General features: G+C 42.4%; 1 protein-coding gene across 8 annotated transcripts in view; it reads right to left on the reverse strand.

Moving 5' to 3' along the window:
- Nucleotides 1-3,263: 3,263 nt before the first annotated feature.
- Nucleotides 3,264-23,385, reverse strand: part of LOC113832969 (lysozyme C-2-like) — a 32,412-nt gene continuing 12,290 nt past the window's right edge. For 4 of the 8 annotated variants that reach the window (XR_004771791.1, XR_004771792.1, XR_004771790.1 and 1 more), the window contains one exon: nt 19,233-19,395. Coding sequence is in view for 1 of the 8 variants with exons in the window: in XM_035451002.1 (XP_035306893.1) it covers nt 3,408-3,550; nt 6,062-6,226; nt 7,050-7,260 (519 nt within the window). In the remaining 7 variants the exon portion in view is untranslated. Of the gene's footprint in view, nt 3,551-6,061; nt 6,227-7,049; nt 7,793-17,345; nt 17,375-19,232; nt 19,396-20,595; nt 21,753-23,385 lie in introns of those variants that run through there. The other 4 variants (XM_035451002.1, XR_004771793.1, XR_004771796.1 and 1 more) reach the window with 4 other exon arrangements.

Consider the following 23,385-nt stretch of genomic DNA (forward strand, 5'->3'; position numbering starts at 1 on the left):
AGCAAAAGGGGCAGGGGTGGGGGGCAGAGACTGGTCCCTGGAAACAGGAGTGGTAGGAGAGAAAGAGAGAGGGGGGAAAGGGAGGGAGAAGGGAGAGACAGAGACAGGCAGACAGACAGACAGGCAGGCAGGCAGGCAGGCAAGCAGGCAGGCAGGTGGGCAGAGATGGGAGGTGGCCAGGGCCCCTTTAAAAGGGAACATAGTTAAAGCATTGGTAGCCCACACCTTTAATCCCATCACTCGGGAGGCAGAGGCAGGTGGATCTCTGTGAGTTCAAGGCCAGCCTGATTTACAAGAGCTAGTTCCAGGATAGGCTCCAAAGCTACACAGAGGAACCCTGTCTCGAAAAACCAAAAAAGAAAAAAGAAAAAAAAAACTGGGGGGAACATAGTGAATATGCACAGGTGGTGCTCTTAGTGGCTGCAGCTGAGGGCGTATCCTGTCAGAACCCCAAGGGCAGGCCAGTACAGACGCCTGAATACTAACAGAGCTGCTGGTTAAAAGACTGCCATTGCCTCACCACTCAGAGGAAAGCAGAGTTTATTAGCAAGTGCTCTGAGTCAGAATGAAACAGAATTGTTGAGTGTGTTCTTGGTTAGCAAACCACGTGCAAGGCTCTCTTTGTATAGGTCTAAATGTTAAATAAGAGGTGGAAACCACAGCCCAGACCATTCCCACAATGAAAAAGGAAATCGAAATCTTAGAGCCAGCAAAGAGCTTGAGAAGTAGGAGTGTGTGGAGGATGATGCTGGGCTAGAATAGACTCTAGAGTGGAAAAATGTTTCACTTTGACAAGGGACTGTTAGGGACAAGGGAGATTGGTCAGCTGCATTTTGAATTTTACCCAAGAAAAATCCAGGTGGTTATGTGTAGATGAGGTTGTAGGCTCAGGCTATACGATGATGTAGGCAATGGTACATAAGCGTGTACGCAGTGGTGATGTGTAGGTGAGAGTGTAGACACAGGTGTGTGTAGATGAGGGTGTACACATAGGCTACGTGTCTGTGAGGGCGTAGGCACAGGTTATGTGTAGGTGAGGATATAGGTGCTGGATAAATGTAGGTGAGAATGTAGAACCCATTAAGAGTGTGATGTTGATTTCTTCTGAAAGACCCCCGAAGAGGTACTTTCGTAGAAGGAGACCCGCACCCAGGAACCAGCGAGACCACAGACTTGGATGCAAAACCGCAAGAGGTTTTATTAGAGACGCGGGTACCCGGGACGACTTAGCTTCTGTGTGGCTAAGCGCGCCGAGCCAAGGGAAAGGGGTCCTTATATAGGGAAAAAGGCGCAAGCTAGAAGCAGGGATTCTATTGGATAATTCTAATGAGGCATTGTACAGAGCTATTCCCATTGGTCAATGTAAATGAGGCGCTATACAGGGTTATTCAAATGAGGCGAAATATGGAGTTATTCAAATGAGGTGAAACACAGAGTCTTTCAAATGAGGCGAAATACAGAATCATTTCTATTGGATGGTTCAAATGAGACACATAGCCATTCCAGATCAGCATATTCTCAAGGTCTGGTGTCTGGTACAACAGATTCAATTCCCCCCCTCTGCGTCCAGATGGCTGACCTTGGGGGCGGAGACCTTGGGACGGAGTGTTTCTCATCAGGTGGGGGTGTGGGGGCGGGGCCCCGGGCCGGCCTAACTGGTGCTCGCCCTATCGGGCCGCCCACCTGGTGCTCGTTGCTCGGCCCCAGCCCCGAGGCGCGGTGCCAGGCGGGGCGGGCCGGGGGCGCGAGCCCTGCCGGGGTGAAGGCTTGGGAGGCCCCGGCAGCTCCGCGGCCCCCGTGTCCTTGGCCTTGGAGGCGGCTCCCTGCTCGCAGCTCCTGGACAAGCAGCACCGCTGCTCTCCCAGCTCAAGTTCCCCTTCCAGGCGCCGCCCGCGCTGCATTCTCCAGCCCCTGGCTGAACCCTGGCCCTGCCCTGCTCAGTCCCCGCCACGCTGCCCTCAGTCAACTGCTTCTCCCGCCTGCTCCAGAGAGAACACCCAGCACCGGCACAGGCGGGGAAGACAGAAGGGCAGGGGGCATGCAGAAACATTCCGAGCGGGTCTTTCACTTCCAAATAGAAACCGTTTTCTCCCATAGACACCAATTGAGAGAAAACACAGGCAGATATGCAATGAAAATCATTTAATGGTATTTATAGTTTTCATAATACACTTAGTTTTGCTGATTCAGGCTCATCTGTCTCAGAGTCAGTTCATATGCATGAAGCTACTTGAAGAAAGTTAAGGGCTAGCACAGTCACTAATCTGTCCTGAATACCTCATGATCTGCAAGAGGCATGGGAACACTCTATCAAGGGTTAAAACAGACTTTTGACATGAGGTGAGAATTTACTTTTTAAGAAGCATAAATGGGACAACTCTAAGAATATATTTTTTGAAAGGTCACATATTCATGACAACAAGTCTCTGAGTTGAGGAGACTCAGTTCCATCCACTCAGGGTTCTGTTCCCTTACAAACTCCTTGACCCACACAGTGGCTGTTCTAACAGTCTGGATGCTGAGCCCACACACAGGGCCTGGGACCTCACACAGCTGCCATTTTACCCAAGATCTTCTGTCTCCTGTAAATACATGCTGTATGTCTACCCAACAAGGGGGAGATGGAGATTAATTCTGCTGAAACTGAATGTGAATTACCTCACAGATGAAGAACTAATGTATGGAGATGCGTGTGACCGTCAAAGTGCTAGACCACTGTCACCAGCATCTGCTGCCTAGGTAAATGATGACTTTGCTTAGAACAATGAAGACATTAGAAGCCTCTGAGGAAACAGTCTCCATTTTTCTCCTGTTTCTGTTTAAATCGTGCTTGTCTAAAGGAGAGTCCAAGAACATGTGACCTTTTCCATTTCTACTTCTATAGCGATACAGAGACAGAATGAGCTGAAGCGGAAGCGCACAGCGGTTAGACTCCACAGCCCTGAATATACTGGGTGAGGTCTCGGTTTTGACAATGGCTTCTCCATGCCACCCTGAGGAGGAAAGTGAGACAGGAGAGAAATGGTTAAAATTGTCTCCTCTGTCACACACATACTGAAACCTTTGGGGGAAAATACTGTAACAGTGACACTAATGGAGATTGGGTTCTGGGCCAAGATCCAATGTGAAACACAGGCTGTAGCATCACCCAGAAACTGCTACTGACAGGTGTAGCTTTGTCCGCATGGCTGTGTGATCCTCTCCAGACCCTGAGCAGAGCACAGCATGCTCAATGTCAATGTGACATCACGTGTATGGAATGGTTGACTGATTCTACAAATAGTCTGGAGGCCTGACAAGGAAGTAGTCGTGTGTGGGGATTCTCACACTCTGGAGAAATCCCCTAAAACTAATGATGCAGTGAAAGACCCCAGCTGAACCTGCAGAGCTCAGAAGACACTTGGGCCTTAGGAAGACTCACTGCACATATCAACACAACCAACAGTTTCCCCTTCCCAAGTTCCAACATACCATGCTCTAATGCCTTGTGGATCCCTCACAACCCTCTTTGCACATTTTATGGCTTGAGTGATGTCATCTTGGAGCAACACTGAAAGACAGGGTGAAGAATGACAAGGACTGTTATAGAACCCATTTTCACTTCAGATCCAGTCAGCTTTCTTCTGTGACACTGAGCAGTAAACACAAGAAATTATTCTCCAAGTGCCCATGCCTCTGTGATTATTGGAGACATCCTCTTTTGATTCTATCCAGTTGATATGGTGTAAGTCATTTTATTTCTCATTTATAGAGTCCCTGGGGGTTAGGATAGAGTGTAGAGTGTTCTTCGGATTCCAGCTCTAATACAAAGTAAAGAACCCCCTGAAGTGATAGGAGTCACTGGAGGCTGTGGGACTGTCAGCTACCATGATGGAAGTTCCTCTTTGTTTTCACACTGAAAAGAGAACATGCTGAACTCTCACCTGGGTCTCCCAGTAGAAATTCATCCTAAAGAAAAACAGGGGCTGAAAAAAAATTTAAAAAAAGAAAAACAGGGGCTGGACAAATTGCTCAGTGGCTAAGAGCACTGGATTCTCTTCAAGAAGATTTGATTCCCAGCACCTATATCGCAGCTCTCAACTGTCTGTAACTCCAGTTCCAGGACATGAATACCTCTTCTGGCTTGCACAGGTATCAGGCACACATGCGGTGCACAGTTCTATACGCAGACAAAACACCCACACACATAAAGATGAATGGAAACTTTAAGAAAGAGAACAATGCACAACCCTGTGTGAATAAAGCTCTTCCTGACACTTAATGACCAGGAAAATAAAAGTAGCCAGGTACTTTAAGACTCAAGACTTAAGAGTGGTGTTTTCAACATACAGAATTTGGCTACTGTAATTTTATTCATTCTTTAAAATGAGAATTCAGGTCAGTATTTGTTACTATGGATGTAGTTTTCAGTAATAAATATTTCATGAAACTATGCAATTATAATTTAATTTGTGCAAAATTTAAAATCTGAAAAGATGTAAAATCTGTACATGATTTTTGTGAGTATACGTGTACATGATACAACTTTACATGGACCTACAGCACAGATTTACAGACTAGAAGAGAAATGTCCAAAGGTTCCCAGTTCCATCAACTCTCTGAGCACTCAACAAGGAGTGATGTTCCTCTTTCCTGTTGTTCTACTGCCTTCCAATGACTGCAGGTGAGTGTACACAATGCCTTAAAGACAGGCCAAGTGGGCTACACAAAAGTTCCACAATCTCTTTTCTCTTGAAAATTTTAACAACCCAGTATAACAGAGTAGAAATTAATAGTTCATTGTATAGTGTGCTTGACTAAAATGTAGCAAGTCTTGAGTTCAATTCCCACACTGGAGAAATAGAGCAATATCAGACAATTTTATTCATACACTAGAGCTTACATATTACTTCCTTCATAGAATGAGTTTAAGTTCTACCATCTCAGGACTCAATCCTGATAGGAATCTTTGTTTGTTTGTTTGTTTGTTTTCTTGTTAACAATAAGTTTCATCTTAAATAAATATTTATTTATTTGATGAAATAATATCTATGAATTAGATTGTTTGGACATGCAAACTCAAGAGTTTAAAAACAAAATGTGGTATTGTAATTCACCCTAAGATCTCTCAACACAAAGAGTGCATCAGTACATGCACATAGAAGCCAGCTGGACAAAATGCCAGGACTTCTTGGTACCCTGTCATATGGTCTTTATTATAGTAATATCTTCATTTGTTTGTTAGAAATCTTTATAACAAAATTCATTCAGTCAAAAATGATACTATAACAATATCCCTAACTACCATTAAGTAAAGAACTAGAATGGAAAATTCAGAACAAACACCAATAAGTCGACTTACACATCACAGAAATTTCATGTGTTACAAACGACAATCTTTTTAAAATGCTTAATTTTCTTAATTGTAATTATGTGTCCATGTATAGGTGAGTGCGTGTTGAGTATGGGTTTGAAAAATATAATACCATATCTTTATTGTTAATTTTCTACTATTTTAACATGTCTGTCTCTGTGTGTGGTGGTATGTGCACCAGTGAACCTGCACGTGTGTGTTTGTATATGTAGAAGTCAGGAGCTGTTCCCTAGAAGTAGTCTACATTTATTCTAAAATAGGGTCTTCCATTGGAACTGGCTTACAGATTAGGCTATGCTGGTTGACCACTTAGCCCTATGGATCTGCCTGTGTCAGACTCCCCAGTGCAGGTCTTACAAATGCATGCCACCAAACTCAGCTTTTATGTGAGTGCTAAGGGTCAAACATTGGCTTATGGGATGTTCTGTCTGAGCTATCTTCCCAGGCTCTGTTTATTCATTGAGTGAATTTTGGAGGTAGAATAAAGGGCCCTCTGATTGGCAGGCAGGGCATCACCAGACTATGTCCTAAGCCTAACGTCTTCCTTGGCTAATTTTGGTGTGATTAACAATGACTTTCTAACAGTCAAGACAGTCTCCCAGGGTCCTGATGCTTCCTTCAGTGTTATGTCTCCTGCACAGAATCTCTGCTCTTGCACATAAGAGCAGGTGGGTTGTTTGCTGTCCCTCTAAACCCGCCTTGTCTTACCGCTGCATGATATCCCACAGGCATTCACTGCTCCTGGGGTTTTGCCATCATTACACCAGTATTTGCTATTGATCTGAAATATCCCATAGTCTGTGCTTCTGGATCCAGGGTTGTAGTTTGTAGCTTTTGTGTTAAAGCTACTCTCATGCTGAGCCAAACACACCCCTGAAAATAAAAAGAATATTCATCAATAAGCAGCAACACAAAATGATGTATACTGGATATCAAAATTAACTCTTTGGTCTTTCAGTATTTTACAAGTGATTTACATTATAAATACAAACATATGATCAAATTATAAAGTAAGCTACCACTAGCTCAGGCCAGGTTTGGCTGTGTTACTCAGGGTAGTCCTTGGTCTCAAGTAATCCTCCTGCCTCTGCCTTTCAAGTAGGTAGAACTGCTGTATGTGTAAGCAAGTGAAAATTTTCAAGTACCCCAAAGAGAATCTCTGAGGGCAATAAATTTGAACATCCATAAATCCATCTATCCATGCAACAAATTGTTTACATTCAGATTCAGTAGACCTCAACTGAGCCGAAAGCAGAGGTAATAGGACCCCACTACCCTATATAGGAAGTTCAAAAATTTCAAATTTTTCTCTTTAAGGTCCATGCCATGGTAAGAGAAAAGAAGACAGATACCCAGTCACTTCAGGTTCTCAGAACTCAAGTTCTGAATGAGTGGTCCTCCCCTCTTTTCCCAGACCCCTGTAGACTATTGAGTCTGTAGCAACTGAAAAACCCATTGACACTCCAAGAGTACCTCAGGTCCTGTTGCCTGAGCCTGGCACAGATGCCCCTCCCATGCCCTCATCCCAGTATCTCTGAGGAAGAAGACAAATGCTGATGTTTTTAATCAAACCAAGTCAAACACACAAGAATCCTAGATGCCTATTGACTCCAGCTCCCTCTCTGCTCACTCATTGCTCCTTGTACCTGTTCTGTAGGGGGTGCTTATCTGGAGGGGTCAAGAAGAGGAGACTTACAGTTTGCCAGGCTGATTCCCAAGAAGCCATCCATTCCATGACTTTTTAGAGTTCTGGCGAACTCACATCGGTCATAGACTTTGGCCTGGACAGTGACAGAAAGCAAGAGGAACCCCAGGGTGAGGAGAGCCTTCATGTTGCCAGGTATCAGCTCAGCAGCTGTCCAGAGTAGTCTGGCCACAGTATTTAAACATCCTTTAACTCCCATCATCCTCTAGTGTTGTGGGGGCTCCCCCCCCCTTGGAGCTGTGTGCAAAGCAAGGAGTTCTTATTGATCCACAAATTTTAAAATCATTTTTTATTTTCTCCCAATGTTTGAATAGGGATGTTCTGGTCTATAGAGAACAATGCAACAAGACTGTTAAAGGACTTGGCTCAGAAAGAACTAGGAGGTCACTCCCCCTTAAAACGGGGAGCTCATTTTATTTTATCTTGAATATGACCAATATAAAGAAAAATAAAGTGGTTGTGTTTTACTACTTAAAAATAAAGTGGTTGTGTTTTACTACTTAAAATAAGGTGCGACTATAAATCAACAATCTTTTAAAATTGAATTGTTTTAGTGCATTTGTCATTTTGAATTGTATTTTCTACTTAAAATTATCATACATAGACCTTCCCATAAAATGAATCTCTTAGTAGTTATTGTCATGTGTTTGCTTAATCAGTTTCCTTTTCCTTTTCTAGACTTTCTTGATAGTATTATAAATTGTGTATTGTTGTAAACCAGTGGTCTGTTTTTTTTGTTTTGTTTTGTTTTTTTTTCAGAGACAAAGTCTCACTGTGCAATCCAGGCTGGTCTGGAAATTGCTATCTACAGTAGGGTATCCTTGAACTCTTCTGCCTCCTGAGTGTTGGGGTTAAAAATATGTACTACCATCCACAGCAACCAGGTTCTTTTCTTTTTCTTTTAAGTTACTTATTTAAGGCCTGGTGGTGGTGGCACACGCCTTTAATCCCAGCACTCGGGAAGCAGAGGCAGACAGATCTCTGTGAGTTTGACACCAGCCTGGTCTACAATAGCTAGTTTCAGGACAGCCTCCAAAGACATAGAGAAACCCTGTCTCAAATCCCCCCCCCCAAAAAAATTACTTTTTAACTTCTTTCCTAGCATAAGTGAAGGAATAGAAGATCAATATACTGGTCATCACTTGATTCAAGAAACAGTGACTTTAAAACCCTGCACGCTTTCTGGTCCACACCCAGAGTAACACTTCAAACCAGTGCTGTGTGTTTCTAGTCTTTCTTGTGGACTGTCTTTGGCCAGCCAACCACCAAATAATGACACAGACTTATATTAATTATGAAAACTTGGTCTTTGGCTTAGGCTTATTCCCAACTAGTTCTGACAACTTAAATTAACCTGTTTCTATTAGTCTACCTTCTGCCACGTGCTCTTTACCTTTCCTCTATATGTCTAACTTCCTCTGTGTCTCCATGGCTTCTGCCACACCAGATACTAACTCTGAGTTCCTCTCTCTTCCTGGTAGTCCCACCTATTCCCTCCTGCCTTGCTATTGGACATTCAGCTTTTTATTAAACCAATCAGGTGTGTTAAGAAAGTGAGACAAAACATAAACACACCCTTATACAGCGTAAACTAATATCCCAAACAGCTATGGGCCAAGTTGGGATCTTCTTTGTTCATCTTCATAACTGGGTGGAAGCAGAGTCCCATGAAAGTTATGGGAGAAAGTAGAGTTATCTTGTCCCCAGGGAAAGGGCTTGGTCCTGATGCAGAGATGGAAGTAATAATGAACTTGGATCCATTTTGCTCTCAATGGTGGAACTTCAGGAAATCCATAAGCATGCTCACCACTCAGGCCAGTGTGAGGAAATAAGGGTCAGCCTTTACTATCAAAGATGAGGCCTCCTTGTTTTTTGTGGTGGTATTCAAGACCCACCCAAAAGGCAAGAATCCAAGGTAGTGTCACCTCCATTTTGGTTGTGGACCCAGGTAATGATTTGAAGTAAAATGGCCCCCAAGGGGAGTGGCATTATTGGAAGGTGTGACTTTGTTGGAGGAAGTGTGTCACTGTGGAGTTGGGATTTGAAATCTCCTATGATCAAGCTACTTCCAGTGAGACAGTCTACTTCTTGTTGCCTGCATATCAAGATGTAGCCAGCACTATATTAAACTGCATGCTTCCATACCTCCTGCCATGATGAGAATGGTCTGAACCTCTGAAAATATAAGCTACCCCAAATAAAAGTTTTTCCATTGTGATTGTTGCCATGGTCATGGTGTCTCTCCACTGGAATTGAAAACCTAACTAAGACAACCAATAAATCAATATTTTAAGTATAAACAAAGCTCATGTGAACAACTTTCCTAGTATCCTTCACACATGGTCATATCTTCCTCCCTCCCAACCTTTTTCCATATTAGAGCATAAAAGGACGCTAGGTATGGAAATTTGAAGACTGGGGGCTGGAGTGGTGGCTCAGTAGTTAAGAGCACTTACTGCTCTTCCAGAGGACCCAGGTTCAATTCCCAGCACCCACATGGCAGCTAACAACTGTCTGTAACTACAAGTCTAACACCTTCACACAGACATGCATGCAAATAAAATAAAAAATTATTTAAAAAAACATTTAAAGATGAAATTGACCCAAACAAACATATCCAACTGAGTGTTGTCTTCATATGTCATCAGCTCAGGAAGCTGTGTACATTCTTGGAAACAACACCACAGAACCCCACAGCAGCAAGCCCAGGATCAGCCTAGGAAGGAAGCTACCAAGTCACACAAAATGCCAACTTTATCTCAACTTTAATCCCAATACTGAGAGTTCTGCTCTGTTTGGCCTTAGAGAGTGCCAATTGTGTCTCCAAGACGTTTGAGAAGCCTATTCAACATCAACAATGCCACTCTTTTCAGATTAATTTTGCTTCTTTAATAATGTGCATTATGATGGATTTGGGGAACTCAAAATGACCGAAACCAGATAAAGGTCACTAGCTGTCTTCTCTGTGCACTTCCTCACCCAGTGCACAGAACAAACAGTTGTTATCTGTACAGCTTCATACATTCTGTTCACTAAACTGACTTTTCATTATAAACCTTTGAACAGTTATGATCTTGTACTCTCTTGGGGATTGAATAGGCAAATATTGACTCAGCATCCAGAGCCAAACCACTATGAATGATCCAGTGTGACTACTTCAAGACCGGGGGTGGTTCTGATCTCTAAAGTTATTTCTTCTGGCACAGGAATAGAAGCAGTGACCAATTTCAACTATACTTTTTGTTTCATTTGATATAGTGAGCAAGTGACTTAAAAAGGGAGCAGAAAGAACACATAATTTGTGGCAGAGATTTCACTCTCCTTTTGTAGAAAATATGCATTTTGCCATGATTTTAGGTTGTTTAGAGATCTCAGATAATTTTGTTGTATTACAATAAAGAATGCACAATGTGTTCATAATTAATAATTATGCATCTTGTTTCCAAGAATGAAGGAATTAATCATGGTGAGTGCTGTGGGCTTTAGGCCTATGAAGATGGAAGTTGACTGTGGATCTGTCAGATATTTGACTATATCCCAACAGTGGAAACCAACTTTTGCCACATGCATGATATCTGTAGAATGTACTTGGAACCTGTGTTTGGACAAATAAACTAGACATGGGGCACCAACTATTCCAATTTACATAAAAATACATGGAAAAGGCAGTAACAATAAAAAGTACAAGACATGTAACCCATGAATGAAGAACAATAATTTAGATGTGGAGATATAAATGGCCAATCGCCCACAGAAAGAGAAACCAAGTAAAGGCAGTCTGGGTCTTGCCCTACAACCTGGGAAACACTAAGAGAATCTGGAGGCTGCACTGCCTGGCACTCATGGACACTGGGACAGGTTAGAAGGCTATCTAACAAAGCATTTCAATGCTGCACTCTTCTTTCCCAGGAGGGAGACCCAGAGAAAGAATGGTACAATCACTCCCTGGAGACGATGAACTGGACACTCTGCTTTGACACTCAAGGCACAGCTGAAGGACTGGTGTGTAGCTCAGTGGTTGAGTGCATTCTAGCACGTGTAGATCCCAGCTGCTGTCCTGTGGCTTTCTCTTCCAGGCAGAAAATGATCATCTGCTTGGTGTACAGAGTTCTGCTGGTCACCTTGGAAATGGATGGAGTAGACTAGTAAGGGATAGACAGGCAATGACAGCAGAAGTGTCAGCAGCTCTTCCAGTAGGAAGAGGAAGGGAGGATCCAGGACCCTCATCATGGATTCCAGCCATTATTCCCTTCTGCCCTTTCCCAACTGCTAGTGACCCTGGGGGATTATTGAGTACAATTAGGTTAGCTGAGAGGGGAAACTCCGTGATGCAGCTTCCATGATGTGGTCATTCCTGATGGGTGGGGATTGCAGTGATGCAGTAGCTGTTTAGGTTACTCATGATTCTTTAAGTAACATCTTATCTATGCTCTGTAGGTAAAGCCAATACACTCCTTGGTTCACTGTGGTGGACTTTGGTGAAACGTTACTTTGATCTATTATTGGTGTCTTATATGGCTGAGTGGACCTTTGTTCACATCCTCCCATGAAAAGTTAAAGAAACACCAGTACAGAGAGACGGGGTGGTTAAAGTCAGAGTTATAATGCCAAATGTAGAAGTGGTGATAAAATAAAACCTGTATTCTGACCCCTAAGCCAGGACCTGCCCTTTCTACCTGCCCTTTGAAGCAACTCATTTCTGCCTGACATGACATCCTCCAGGTGGGATTCAATATGACTTCTTTCTGTGAAAAACATCTCAATGAGGAGAAAAGTCATTTTGATGATAATATTTGCCATTACCAATGAATTGGCCAGTTGTACTCATTTGTCTCTGATGTCACCTACACAGGTCACAGATATTTTTTTATTTAGCCTCTTATTGGTTGAGGTTAGTAAAATCAACCAAAATTCACCAAATACTTTTCAAAAGCCATTAATATGAAAGACAGGTCAAAGCAATCATTTAGAAAGAAGAACTCAAGGGCTGGAGAGATGGCTCAGAGGTTAAGAGCACTGACTGCTCTTCCAGAGGTCCTGAGTTCAATTCCCAGCAATCACATGGTGGCTCACAACCATCCGTTATGAGATCTGGTGCCCTCTTCTGGTGTGCAGATATACATGGAAGCAGAATGTTGTATACATAATAAATAAATAAAATCTTAAAAAAAAAAAAGAAGTAGAGGATGAGCTCTCTCAAGCTCCCACACTCAAGGAAGAGTGGTGAGTTCTATGGGAAAGACTAAGGTCACACACACATATTCATTTCATCAACTGTGCCCTAAGGTATGTCCAAGGTCACAGTCATTAAGTTTGTCACTGGAAACAGTAGAGGCTGCAGCTGCCAGAGACAGCTATGCATTGGTGTCGTGTACATCTTTATGCATCAGCTACATGTGCTATGTGACTTCACGAGTTAGTGTCAACAGAGCAGTTAGGAATTTTTCTCATGGAATCCAACAGGGCCAGAGACTCTGCAGACCTGCAAGTGCTGCCCCACGACCTCCAACCAAGCCTGTGTGAGGAACTCAGACTGTGGGACTAAAGACAAACTGTCCTCTAGGAATACAAGATATTGGAAACTATACTTTAAGATATTTTCAGTTTTTATGTGTCTGTGTGTATGGATGGGTCCTTAAAAAATAAAAAAAGAAAGAAGAACTCAGAAAATAGGAGCTCAGGAAATACAATAAAACATGATCAGTAATGTGTTTCTCAGAGACAAAAGAAAATATCACATGCACGGAACAAGCCTGATGCTACACTATAATACTATAATAAATCATTGGAAAGAAAATATGAAATATATTTTAAAATAAAAGATGTGGTTGCATTAAGAACACATTTATTGGGTAGCTAAGAGATGTTCTACATCTATGTAGCTACATGTCTACATGAGGCTCTGGGCAATGACAAGAAGCTTCCTGGAGGGCGCATATTTGTTGGGCAAACTGAGCATACACTGCCTGGCTTGGAGAACAATAAGCTTGGGGGAGGAGCCTACTGCTTCTGAATGATGATCTCACCTTCAACAATAACCACTGAGTGTCTGTTGCAGGCACAGACTGGGTTTACCCTGAGACCTCCCCTGTTTTTTTCTTTTAGGGTTTTTTGGTTTTGTTTTACTGTAGTTTCTTGAGATACTTGAAAATTCCTGCACAGGAAAAGTGGTTTGTTTGTTTGTTTTTTGTCTTGCAATGGTACTTTATATTCATAGTCTTTTTTCACTGTAATTCAGATGACCACTTTTTGTGTTTGTTTATAAAATACTGCTTCTCTGTTTATATTAATATTAAGATGACCTGGGCATGAGAAACTGCATGAAAATGACCTACTTTCTGATTGCAGTCCCCCCTGACACAGACAAACCTCATGTAGCTGCTTCTTGGCTCCTGGCTCAGGGGACTTGTTGTGGGAACAAGCAAAAGGGCTTAGCCCTAAACCACAAATTCCATTTTGATGGTACCTGATGCCTGGGTTGCTAGGAAACAGCATAGAATTTGAGTGTGCCAAATCCAAAACCGGTATCATTTCTTGTGGAGATTAATGATCACTTTCTGGGGCTTTAGTGACCAATGTCTCTTCAGTTAAAACTCCTGCTCAATGAAAATTGGATAAAAGGAAGCAGAGAATTTCCTCTTCAGACACCATCCCTTCTCTGGACATCACCTATGTTCACCCCACGCTACAATGTGACTCCTATTGTACTTTCTCCATCAGGACACAGATTAACACTGACAGAAATGATCTTTAAACATACCCCAGTGGCCTGAGTAACACTGTCACTTCTACCACACAGCCCATACTGTGCCAGTTTCTAGCAAACAAACACACAAAAACCAACAACAGATTAACACCTTGCAAACCTGTGACTGACAATGCAGCCTAAGCAGCAGCAGCCTAGTTGGCCTGTGCTGTGCATTTGCCCCAGGCACATGAGAGAATTCTCTGCTCCTGGGGCTGCCTGCACCCACTCTCCCTGGGCCTGCCCTTCTGCTGTTTCCTTATTCCCTGTGTTCTGTTCCACCTGGTCCACAGACAGGGACCCCACTGGTGCTCTGAAGTTCACCCAGGGGCCTCCAGAAAGAACCATTCTCTGCTATTTACTCTTCTCCTCACTGTCCCCTTCCTTACTCTAGGCTAGCAGGTTCTTGTGTCTGGCTTCTCTTCATGGCACCTAGCCATGGACGGTAGTGATAACTGTTGGATAAGGAAGATGGCTGGTACACACAGCTGCTAAGATGTATTTCAGGTAAACAGGTCTTCTTGATAATGCCTGCCACCACCAAAAGGAATCCATCTCAGGATGGATTAGAGGAAAGAGTACAGGGAACACACAGAAGTCCTCACTTTTACAAGTTTCCAGAGGGGGTGGGGTTCTAAGACACAAGGCTTTACTGTGAGATATGAGGCCATAACTCAAGGGTGTGGGTGAGCATCAGGGCTGTGCCTGCTTGAAGAGGCAGAGACAAAGAGAGAATATCTACTTTACATTGTTGTTACAGATAAAGAGAGATAACAACCCAAGCTTATGGGAAGGTGTGGCTGCCTTGACTGTTACTGTAACCATATGAAGAGCGGCAGGCCATGATCTATCATTCCCTGCCTTTTGTTACTGTATATGAAAGAAAGGGCTCCACAGGACAGGAGGCAAAGGGAGGTAGAGGCCCACAAAATTGGGACATTACCCTCAGGTCTAGCTTTTTCAGTTGGACTGGGATGCCCTGGAGTCTCCTCTCCCTCTTTACCCTCATCCTGTGCTCATCAGATTCTGGTCCTTGACCAGAGGCTAGGATCTGTACTCCTGCATTAGGAGACATTATACACAAATGTCCAAGTAGCATGTTGAACCACATTCTAGATTAATTGGATCGGCATATGGATTAGAGAGGGACCTTCAGATACAAGAATCAAAAGGCTCTTTAAAAGAACAGACATAGGTATAAGCAGGAGATCCATGAAGAGCTTTGGATTCTCCTGTCCAGTGACTCTGATGTCTGTTGTCTGATTCTGATTCTTGAAACACAGACAGTTATCTTTTTGGTTCTCCTACCTAACTGGACTGGCAAGACTATTCCCATCACTGTAGTGGGAAATAGAGATTCTTAAGTGTTAATGTAGCTGCATAACTGAGCTAGCCATGCCCTATGCCCAGACTTCTCATTGAGGAAGGAACTAGGCACACATCATCCTTGTCCTAGCAGCAGTTATGGGAAGTTCATCATGCTGACTGGAACACAATTCATGGATGTGATGAGCTTTACAGAAAGAGTTGCAGTGTTTATGGGAGACAAACATAGTGACAGTCCTGTGAGGGAGGTACCCCAAGTTTCAGATTACATATTAGAGTTAGCCAATTTTCAGACACTGAGAGAGTGGGGCATGATGGGAACAAAACCATGTGTGGTGAGGTCTAGAAGCAAGAGGAGGCCGAGGAAGATGTGTAAAGCAGTGCAAAGTGCCTGGGAAGAAAATGCATCTGGAGGAAGCTGGACCAGAAACTGATAATCCCAACTACAGTGGGATTTCGACATTAATCCCAGAGATAATGGATAACTATTCCTGAAGATTAAACTGCAGCTCTGGGCAGTAGAATGTTTACCCGGTGTGCACAAAGTCTCGGATTAGATCCTCAGGCTTCATAAAACTAGGATGGTGGTGCATACCTATAATCTCAGCACCCAAGAGGTAGAATCAGGAGGAGCAGAAGTTCAGTGTCATCCTTGGATATATATCCATTTTGAAGTCAGCTGTCTGAGACTCTTTGTCCCTTTTGCCTCTCAATTAAAATCCGGGCTGCTGTGATGGCTCAGCAGGTAAAGTGCTTCCTGTGCAGACATGGAGGCTCACAGTTGGATTACCCAGGTCCCATGCACAATGCCATGTGACATGGTGGCATACCTGGAGTCCTAGCACATGGGGTGTGGAGACATGGAATCCCTAGAGCAAGCTGGTTAGTCAGACAAACCTAAACAGTGACATCCTTGGTTAGTGAGAGACCCTGCCTCCAAGTATAATGTGAGCTCTTTGTTTAATGAGAGAACCTGCCTCAAAGTGTACTGTGGAGAGCAACTGAGAGAGGCACCAAATGTCAGCCTTGGGCCTCCAAGTAGTGCTTTTGTGTATGTGTGCCCATGGCATGGATTAGGGTTGCTGCATTAACATGGGTGGTGTTACTCGCTTGAGCAAGGGCAATTAATTACCAGTCCCTTACACCACTGAGGAATGTGGCTTCTCCCCTCACCTTCCCCATGAACCTTTAACTGCTGAGAGCTCCTCTGGGAGAAGTGGGGCCTCACACACCCCTCCCTCACCCAGCATGAAATGCTAATGGACCCAGTCTTGAGCAGAAAGCCACTGCTGTTGAGAATTTATGGGTCCAACAGCCATGTTGTGGCCAGAAATAGCATTTCATAGCACCCCTTCCCATCCTCTTTATAATAATTACACCTCAAATGTTCTAGAAAAACAAAATATTGCATCTGTCATACAACATGGTCATGAGTTAGACCCTGATATTGCTATTAATTGAATGGATATTAATTGCCCAGGTTGTGCTTAAAAGAAGGATAATGTAAAAGAATAAGACTCAGGCTGGAGAGATGGCTCAGAGGTTAAGAGCTCCGACTGCTCTTCCAGAGGTCCTGAGTTCAATTCCCAGCAACCACATGGTGGCTCACAACCATCTATAATGAGATATGGTGCCCTCTTCTGGTGTGCAGATATACATGGAAGCAGAATGTTGTATACATTATCAATAAATTTTTAAAAAAAGAACATAAAAAAAGAGTAAGACTCTCCAAGAGTTGCCATGAATAATTTGTTCAAGGATAGAGTGACATACTGCATGTATCTGCAACAGGGTAGCAAGTTTTCCTTGTTAAAACTTAAACCATGTCTTGTGGGTCCCTCACTACAGGCTTCACAGGCTACAAAATCAGTGGTGTCATTTTCAATGATTCTGAAAACAGGAGTGGGGAACAAAAGGCTGCAGAGTATGTTCAGATTTAGCCAGCTTTATATTGTTAGACCAAGGAAAAATTACTAAGAAAGTGTTTCCTAAAAATGCATGTATGCTGTTTGCCCTTCTAAAGGACCCCGGGTCCATTGTGAACACATCACAGTTTACACTTATCGGTACCTCAAGTCCCAGGGCATCTGGTGCACTCTTATGGCTTCTTAGGGCACTGATGTATATGGTACAGATGTGTGTATGTAAAACGTCCATACACATAAAACAAAATTGAAAAAAATACTGTATTTTTGAAGCTGAAAATAATTTAAAAAGTATGATGTTTCTAGTGCACTGTAAAATGCTTAAAAAAAAAAAACCTTTATAGATACAGAGTGAGATGGACAAATGGAAAAGAAGTGATGGCAGCAAAAATGCTAGAACAACACACAGGGATCTGGCTGTCACTGTAGTAAAGTCTTCATGTCAAAATGACTAGAAGTTTCATAATATAGTAATTACTTTGACAAGGGCCTATTAGGGACAAAAGATATTGGACAACTTGCATTTGAATATTACCCAAGAGATATTCAGCTGGATGTGTGCAGATGAGGGTATATGCAAAAGCTATGAGTAAATGAGGATGTAGCTGCTGGCTAAGTGTAGGTGAGGACATAGACCCTATTGAGAGTGCCATGTTAATTTTCACAATATATAATTTCCCCCAAGGACTGATGAGTGTGTTCTTCTAAGTATATATGTCTCTCTTATTGGTTGAGGAATACAACACTGATTAGCCAACAGTGACAGAAAGCAAGAGGAACCCCAGGCTGAGGAGTGCCTTCATGTTGCATGGGAATCAGCTCAGCAGCTGCCCAGAGCAGCCCAGCCACGATATTTAAGTATCTTTTAACTCCCATCATCCTCTAGTGGTAGGGAGTGGGGGGGTGCACCTTTGAGCTGGGTGCAAAACAGGGAGTTCTTAATAATCCACAAACTTTAAAATCATTTTTATTTTCCCCCTGTGTTTGAATAGGGATGTTCCTTCTGTTCTGTAGATAATGATGAATTGATACTGTTTAATGACGATCACAAACAACAGGGGATAGAACCACTAAAGAGGAAGCCCGTTTCATTTTATCTTAAATATGACCAATATAAATAAAAACAAATAGGTTGTGTTTTACTGCTGAAAATATGGTGTGACTATAAATCAACAATCTTTTAAAATTAAGTTGTTTGTGTGCATTTATCATTTTCTATTGTCTTTTTCACTTAAAATTGTCTTACACAGACCTTCCCACAAAATGAATCTCTTAGTATTTGAGATACAATTTTGATTAGTCTGTTTCCTTTTCTAGACTTTCTTGATAGTATTATAAATTGTGTATTTTTGCAAACCAGTGGTCTGATTTTTTCAGAGACAAGGTCTCACTGTGCAATCCTGGCTGGTCTGGAAATTTCTATGTAGACTAGGGTGTCCTTGAACTCTTCTGCCTCCTGAGTACATGTGCTAACATGCACAGCTCCCAGGGTTTTTTTTTTTCTTTTAAGTAACTTAAGTACTTGCCTAGCATTAAGAAATGAACAGAAGATCAATACGCTGGTCATCATTTGATATAAGAAACAGTGACTTTCTCTATGCTCTCTTCCTTTACCCTCTCACTCCCCCCTCCCCCAATTTAATAAACTGGTTAATGCAAAAGAAAAAAAAGAAGAAAAGAAAAAGAAACAGTGACTTTAAACCCCTACAAATTTTGTAATCCACACCCAGAATAATAGTTCAAACCAGTGCTGTGTGTATCAAGTATTTCTTGTCGGGCTTTCTTTGGCCTGCCAGCCTCCGAATGATGTCACAGTCTTATTATTCATTATGAGAGCTTGACCTTCAGCTTAGGCTTGTTCCCAACTAGCTCCTACAAATTAATTAACCTGTTGCTATCTGTCTACTTTCTGCCACATGGCTCTTTACCTCTGTATGTCCAACTCCCTCTGTGTCTCAATGGCTTCTCCTGCCAACCCAGATAATAACCCTAAGTTCTTCTCTCTGTCAGAAAGTCCAGCCTACTCATTCCTGCTTAGCTACTGGACATTCAGGTGTTTATTAAGCTAATCAGGTGCCTTAGGCAAGTGAGGGGAAACATAAACACATCTTCACACAGTGTAAACAAATATCCCTAAACAGCTGTGTTTGGGATCTTCTTTGTTCATCTTCATAGCTGGGTGAAGCAGAATCTCAAGAAAGTTATGGTAGAGAGTATAGTTATCTCTTCCCAAAGGAAGGGCTTGGTCCTGATGCAGAGATGGAAGTAGTGATGTTCTCAATGATGTGACTTCAGGAACCTTCAGCATTTATGTGGGTTCTTGGGATAATGTCTCTTTCACCTGTAATATATAAAATGTTTAATCACGCAAGGGAGATGAAAAACATGTTTTGACCTGTATTCATTATAGATTGTCTGAAAAACTTTATTGGGATATATAAGCCACAGAGGGGGAAAGTACACAGTAGAAAAAAAAAGAGAAAGAACATGAGAGAACACATAATAAAGAATGAAGTCATCAAGAGAGTGGCTGAGTGGTTTCCCTAAAACAACTCCCATAGAAAAGTGTAGTTTACACCAACACTGTGGATTCTTCTCAAAGTCCTGTTCTGCTGGAGGATGACCTTCCAGATAGCAGTAAAACCCAGGTAGTATCATCACCATTTTGGACCTGAACCGAGGTGGTGGTTTGAAAGAAACTGGCCCCCAAAGGAAGTAGAATTATTTGGAGGTGTGTCTTTGTGGAAGGAAGTATGTAACTGAGGAAGCAGGCTTTGAGGTCTCTTATGATCAAGTTACTACCAGTGAGAGAGTCTACTTCCTGTTGCCTGCTTATCAAGATGTAGCCAGTGCCGTGTCTGCCTACATTCCACCATGATCCCCACCAGGATTATAATGGACTGAACCTCTGAAAATTTAAGCCTTCCCAAATTAATGTTTTTCCTTTGGGAGAGTTGCCATGGTCATGGTGTTTCTTCACAGCAATTGAAACCCTAACAAAGACAACAGAAAAACAATATTTTTAAGAATAAATAAAGCTCATGTGAACAACTTTCCTAATGTCTTTCAAACAGGGTCTTGTCTTATTCTCTCCAAACCCATTTCTATGTTAGAGCATAAAAGGTCACTAGGAAGCATGGGAGTTTAAAAATGAAATTGACCCAAACGAACATATCCAACTGAGTGTTGTCTTCATATGTCATCAGCCCAGGGAGCTGTGCACATTCTTGGACACAACACCACAGAACCCCACAGCAGCAAGCCCAGGATCAGACTAGGAAGGAAGCTACCAAGTCATATAAATGCCAACTTTATGGTCAACTTTATTCCCGACAATGAAAGTTCTGCTCTGTTTGGCCTTAGAGAGTGCCAGTTGTGTCTCCAAGGCATTAGTTGAGCATACTATTTAAAAATCAAGAATAATGCCAATTTTTTTTCAGGTCAATTTTGATTCTTTAATAATGGGCACTGAGATGGATATGGGGTACTCAAAATGACTGATTCCAGATAAAGGTCACTAGCTGTCTCCTCTGTGCCTGAGTTCAGAACACACAGTTGTTATCTATACAGCTTCATGCATTCTGCTCACTAAACTGACTTTTCATTATAAACATTTGAACAGTTATGAACTTGTGCTATCTTAAGGGTTGAATAGGCAAATATTTACTCAGCATCCAGAGCCAAACCACTATCAATGATCCAGTGTGACTACTTCAAAGGCTGTGGGTGGTTCTGGTCTCAAAAGTTATTTCTCCTGGTGCTGGAGTCAGAGGCAGTGACAAATTTCAATTATAATTTTTGTTTCATTCGATATAGTAAGTGACTTAAAAATAGAAGAGAAAGGACACATAATTTGTGGCAGAGATTTCACTCTCCTTTTGTAGAAAATATGCATTTTGCCATGATTTTAGGTTGTTTAGAGATCTCAGAAAATTTTGTTGTATTACAATGGAAAAGAATGCACAATGTGTTCATAATTAATAATTTATGCATCTTGTTTCCAAGGATGAAGGAATTAATCATGGTGAGTGCTGTGGGCTTTAGGCCTATGAAGATGGAAGTTGACTGTGAATCTGTTAGGTATTTGGCTGTGTCCCCACAGTGGAAACCAACTGCAAAGATCCAAGCTTTGTCAGAGTGCACGATATCTGTAGAATGTACTTGGAACCTGTGTTTCAACAAATAAACTGGACATGGGGCACCAACTATTCCAATTTACATAAAAACATATGGAAAAGAGAGTAACAATGTGAAAGTACAAGACATGTAACCCATAAATAAAGAACAGGAATCTAAGAAGTGAAGAAATAAATCCCCAATCGCCCACAGAAAGAGAAACCAAGTAAAGGCAGTCTGGGTCTTGCCCTACAACCTGGGAAACACTAAGAGAATCTGGAGGCTGCGCTGCCTGGCAGCTCATGGACACTGGGACAGGTTAGAAGGCTATCTAACAAAGCATTTCAATGCTGCACTCTTCTTTCCCAGGAGGGAGACCCAGAGGAAGAATGGTACAATCACTCCCTGGAGACGATGAACTGGACACTCTGGCTTTGACACTCAAGGCACAGCTGAAGGACTGGTGTGTAGCTCAGTGGTCGAGTGCATTCTAGCACGTGTAGATCCCAGCTGCTGTCCTGTGGCTTTCTCTTCCAGGCAGAAAATGATCATCTGCTTGGTGTACAGAGTTCTGCTGGTCACCTTGGAAATGGATGGAGTAGACTAGTTAGGGATAGACAGGCAATGACAGCAGAAGTGTCAGCAGCTCTTCCAGTAGGAAGAGGAAGGGAGGATCCAGGACCCTCATCATGGATTCCAGCCATTATTCCCTTCTGCCCTTTCCCAACTGCTAGTGACCCTGGGGGATTATTGAGGTTAGCTGAGAGGGGAAACTCCGTGATGCAGCTTCCATGATGTGGTCATTCCTGATGGGTGGGGATTGCAGTGATGCAGTAGCTGTTTAGGTTACTCATGATTCTTTAAGTAACATCTTATCTATGCTCTGTAATTGTCCCGCCCTAACCGCCTCGCCAGCAAAAACGACATGGGGACACTAATCAGGATCCTTCTGCAGTAAAGCTTTAATGCCTCTTGAGAGGAAGAGCATAGCTTACAAAATGGAGACCCTGAACGCCCAAAAACCCCTCCTTATATAGGCTGGCAACCGTCGCCTCAGGAGTGTTACATTCTAACTGGCTGAAACCCTCGGACCATGTGACGTCAGCTGATCGAACCATATGACGTCATGGGAGGGGCAGAGACTAAGGGCAGGAAAGTTACAAAGTTACCTAGTGCGCATGCGCACAGCTTCCAACGGCTCCTTACATATGCACCGGCTCCTAACATGTAATAAAGCCAATACACTCCTTGGTTCACTGTGGTGGACTTTGGTGAACTGTTACTTTGATCTATTATTGGTGTCTTATATGGCTGAGTGGACCTTTGTTCACATCCTCCCATGAAAAGTTAAAGAAACACCAGTACAGAGAGACGGGGTGGTTAAAGTCAGAGTTATAATGCCAAATGTAGAAGTGGTGATAAAATAAAACCTGTATTCTGACCCCTAAGCCAGGACCTGCCCTTTCTACCTGCCCTTTGAAGCAACTTGATTTCTGCCTGACATGACTTCCTCCAGGTGGGATTCAATATGACTTCTTTCTGTAATAAACATCTCCAGAGGAAGAAAAGACATTTTGATGCTAATACTTGCCACTACCAATGAAATAGCCAGTTGTATTCATTTACCTCTGATGTCACCTACACAGGTCATAGATATTTTATTCATCCTCTTAGTGTTTGAGGTTATATAGAATCAACCAAAAATCAGCACACACTTTTCAAAAGCCATTAATATGAAAGACAGGTCAAAGCAATCATTTAGAAGAATAACTCAGAAATAGGAACTCAGGAAACACAATAAAACATGACCAATAATGTGTATCTCATAGACAAAAGAAAATATCACATATGTGCAACAAGTTTGATGCTACACTATAATGCTATAATAAATTATTAGATAGGTTTGATGATAAGGTTGGCACTTTGTATTACTTGGAAGCTTCCCTCCTATGCCAATCCTGGGCATGCTGCTGTCGGGTTCTGGTGGTGTTGTGTCTAAAAATGTGCACAGCTCCCTGAGCTGATGACATCTGAAGACAACACTCAGTTGGATATGTTCGTTTGGGTCAATTTCATTTTTAAAGTCTCATTTCTTCCTAGTGACTTTTGGTGCTCTAACATGGAAATGGGTTGGACAAGTGAAAGACAACACCCTTTGTTGATATCAGGAAAGTTGTTCACATGAGCTTTATTTATGCTTAAAATATTGATTTAT

The sequence above is a fragment of the Cricetulus griseus genome, assembly GCF_003668045.3.
Source record: "Cricetulus griseus strain 17A/GY chromosome 1 unlocalized genomic scaffold, alternate assembly CriGri-PICRH-1.0 chr1_0, whole genome shotgun sequence".
NCBI lineage: Eukaryota > Metazoa > Chordata > Mammalia > Rodentia > Cricetidae > Cricetulus > Cricetulus griseus.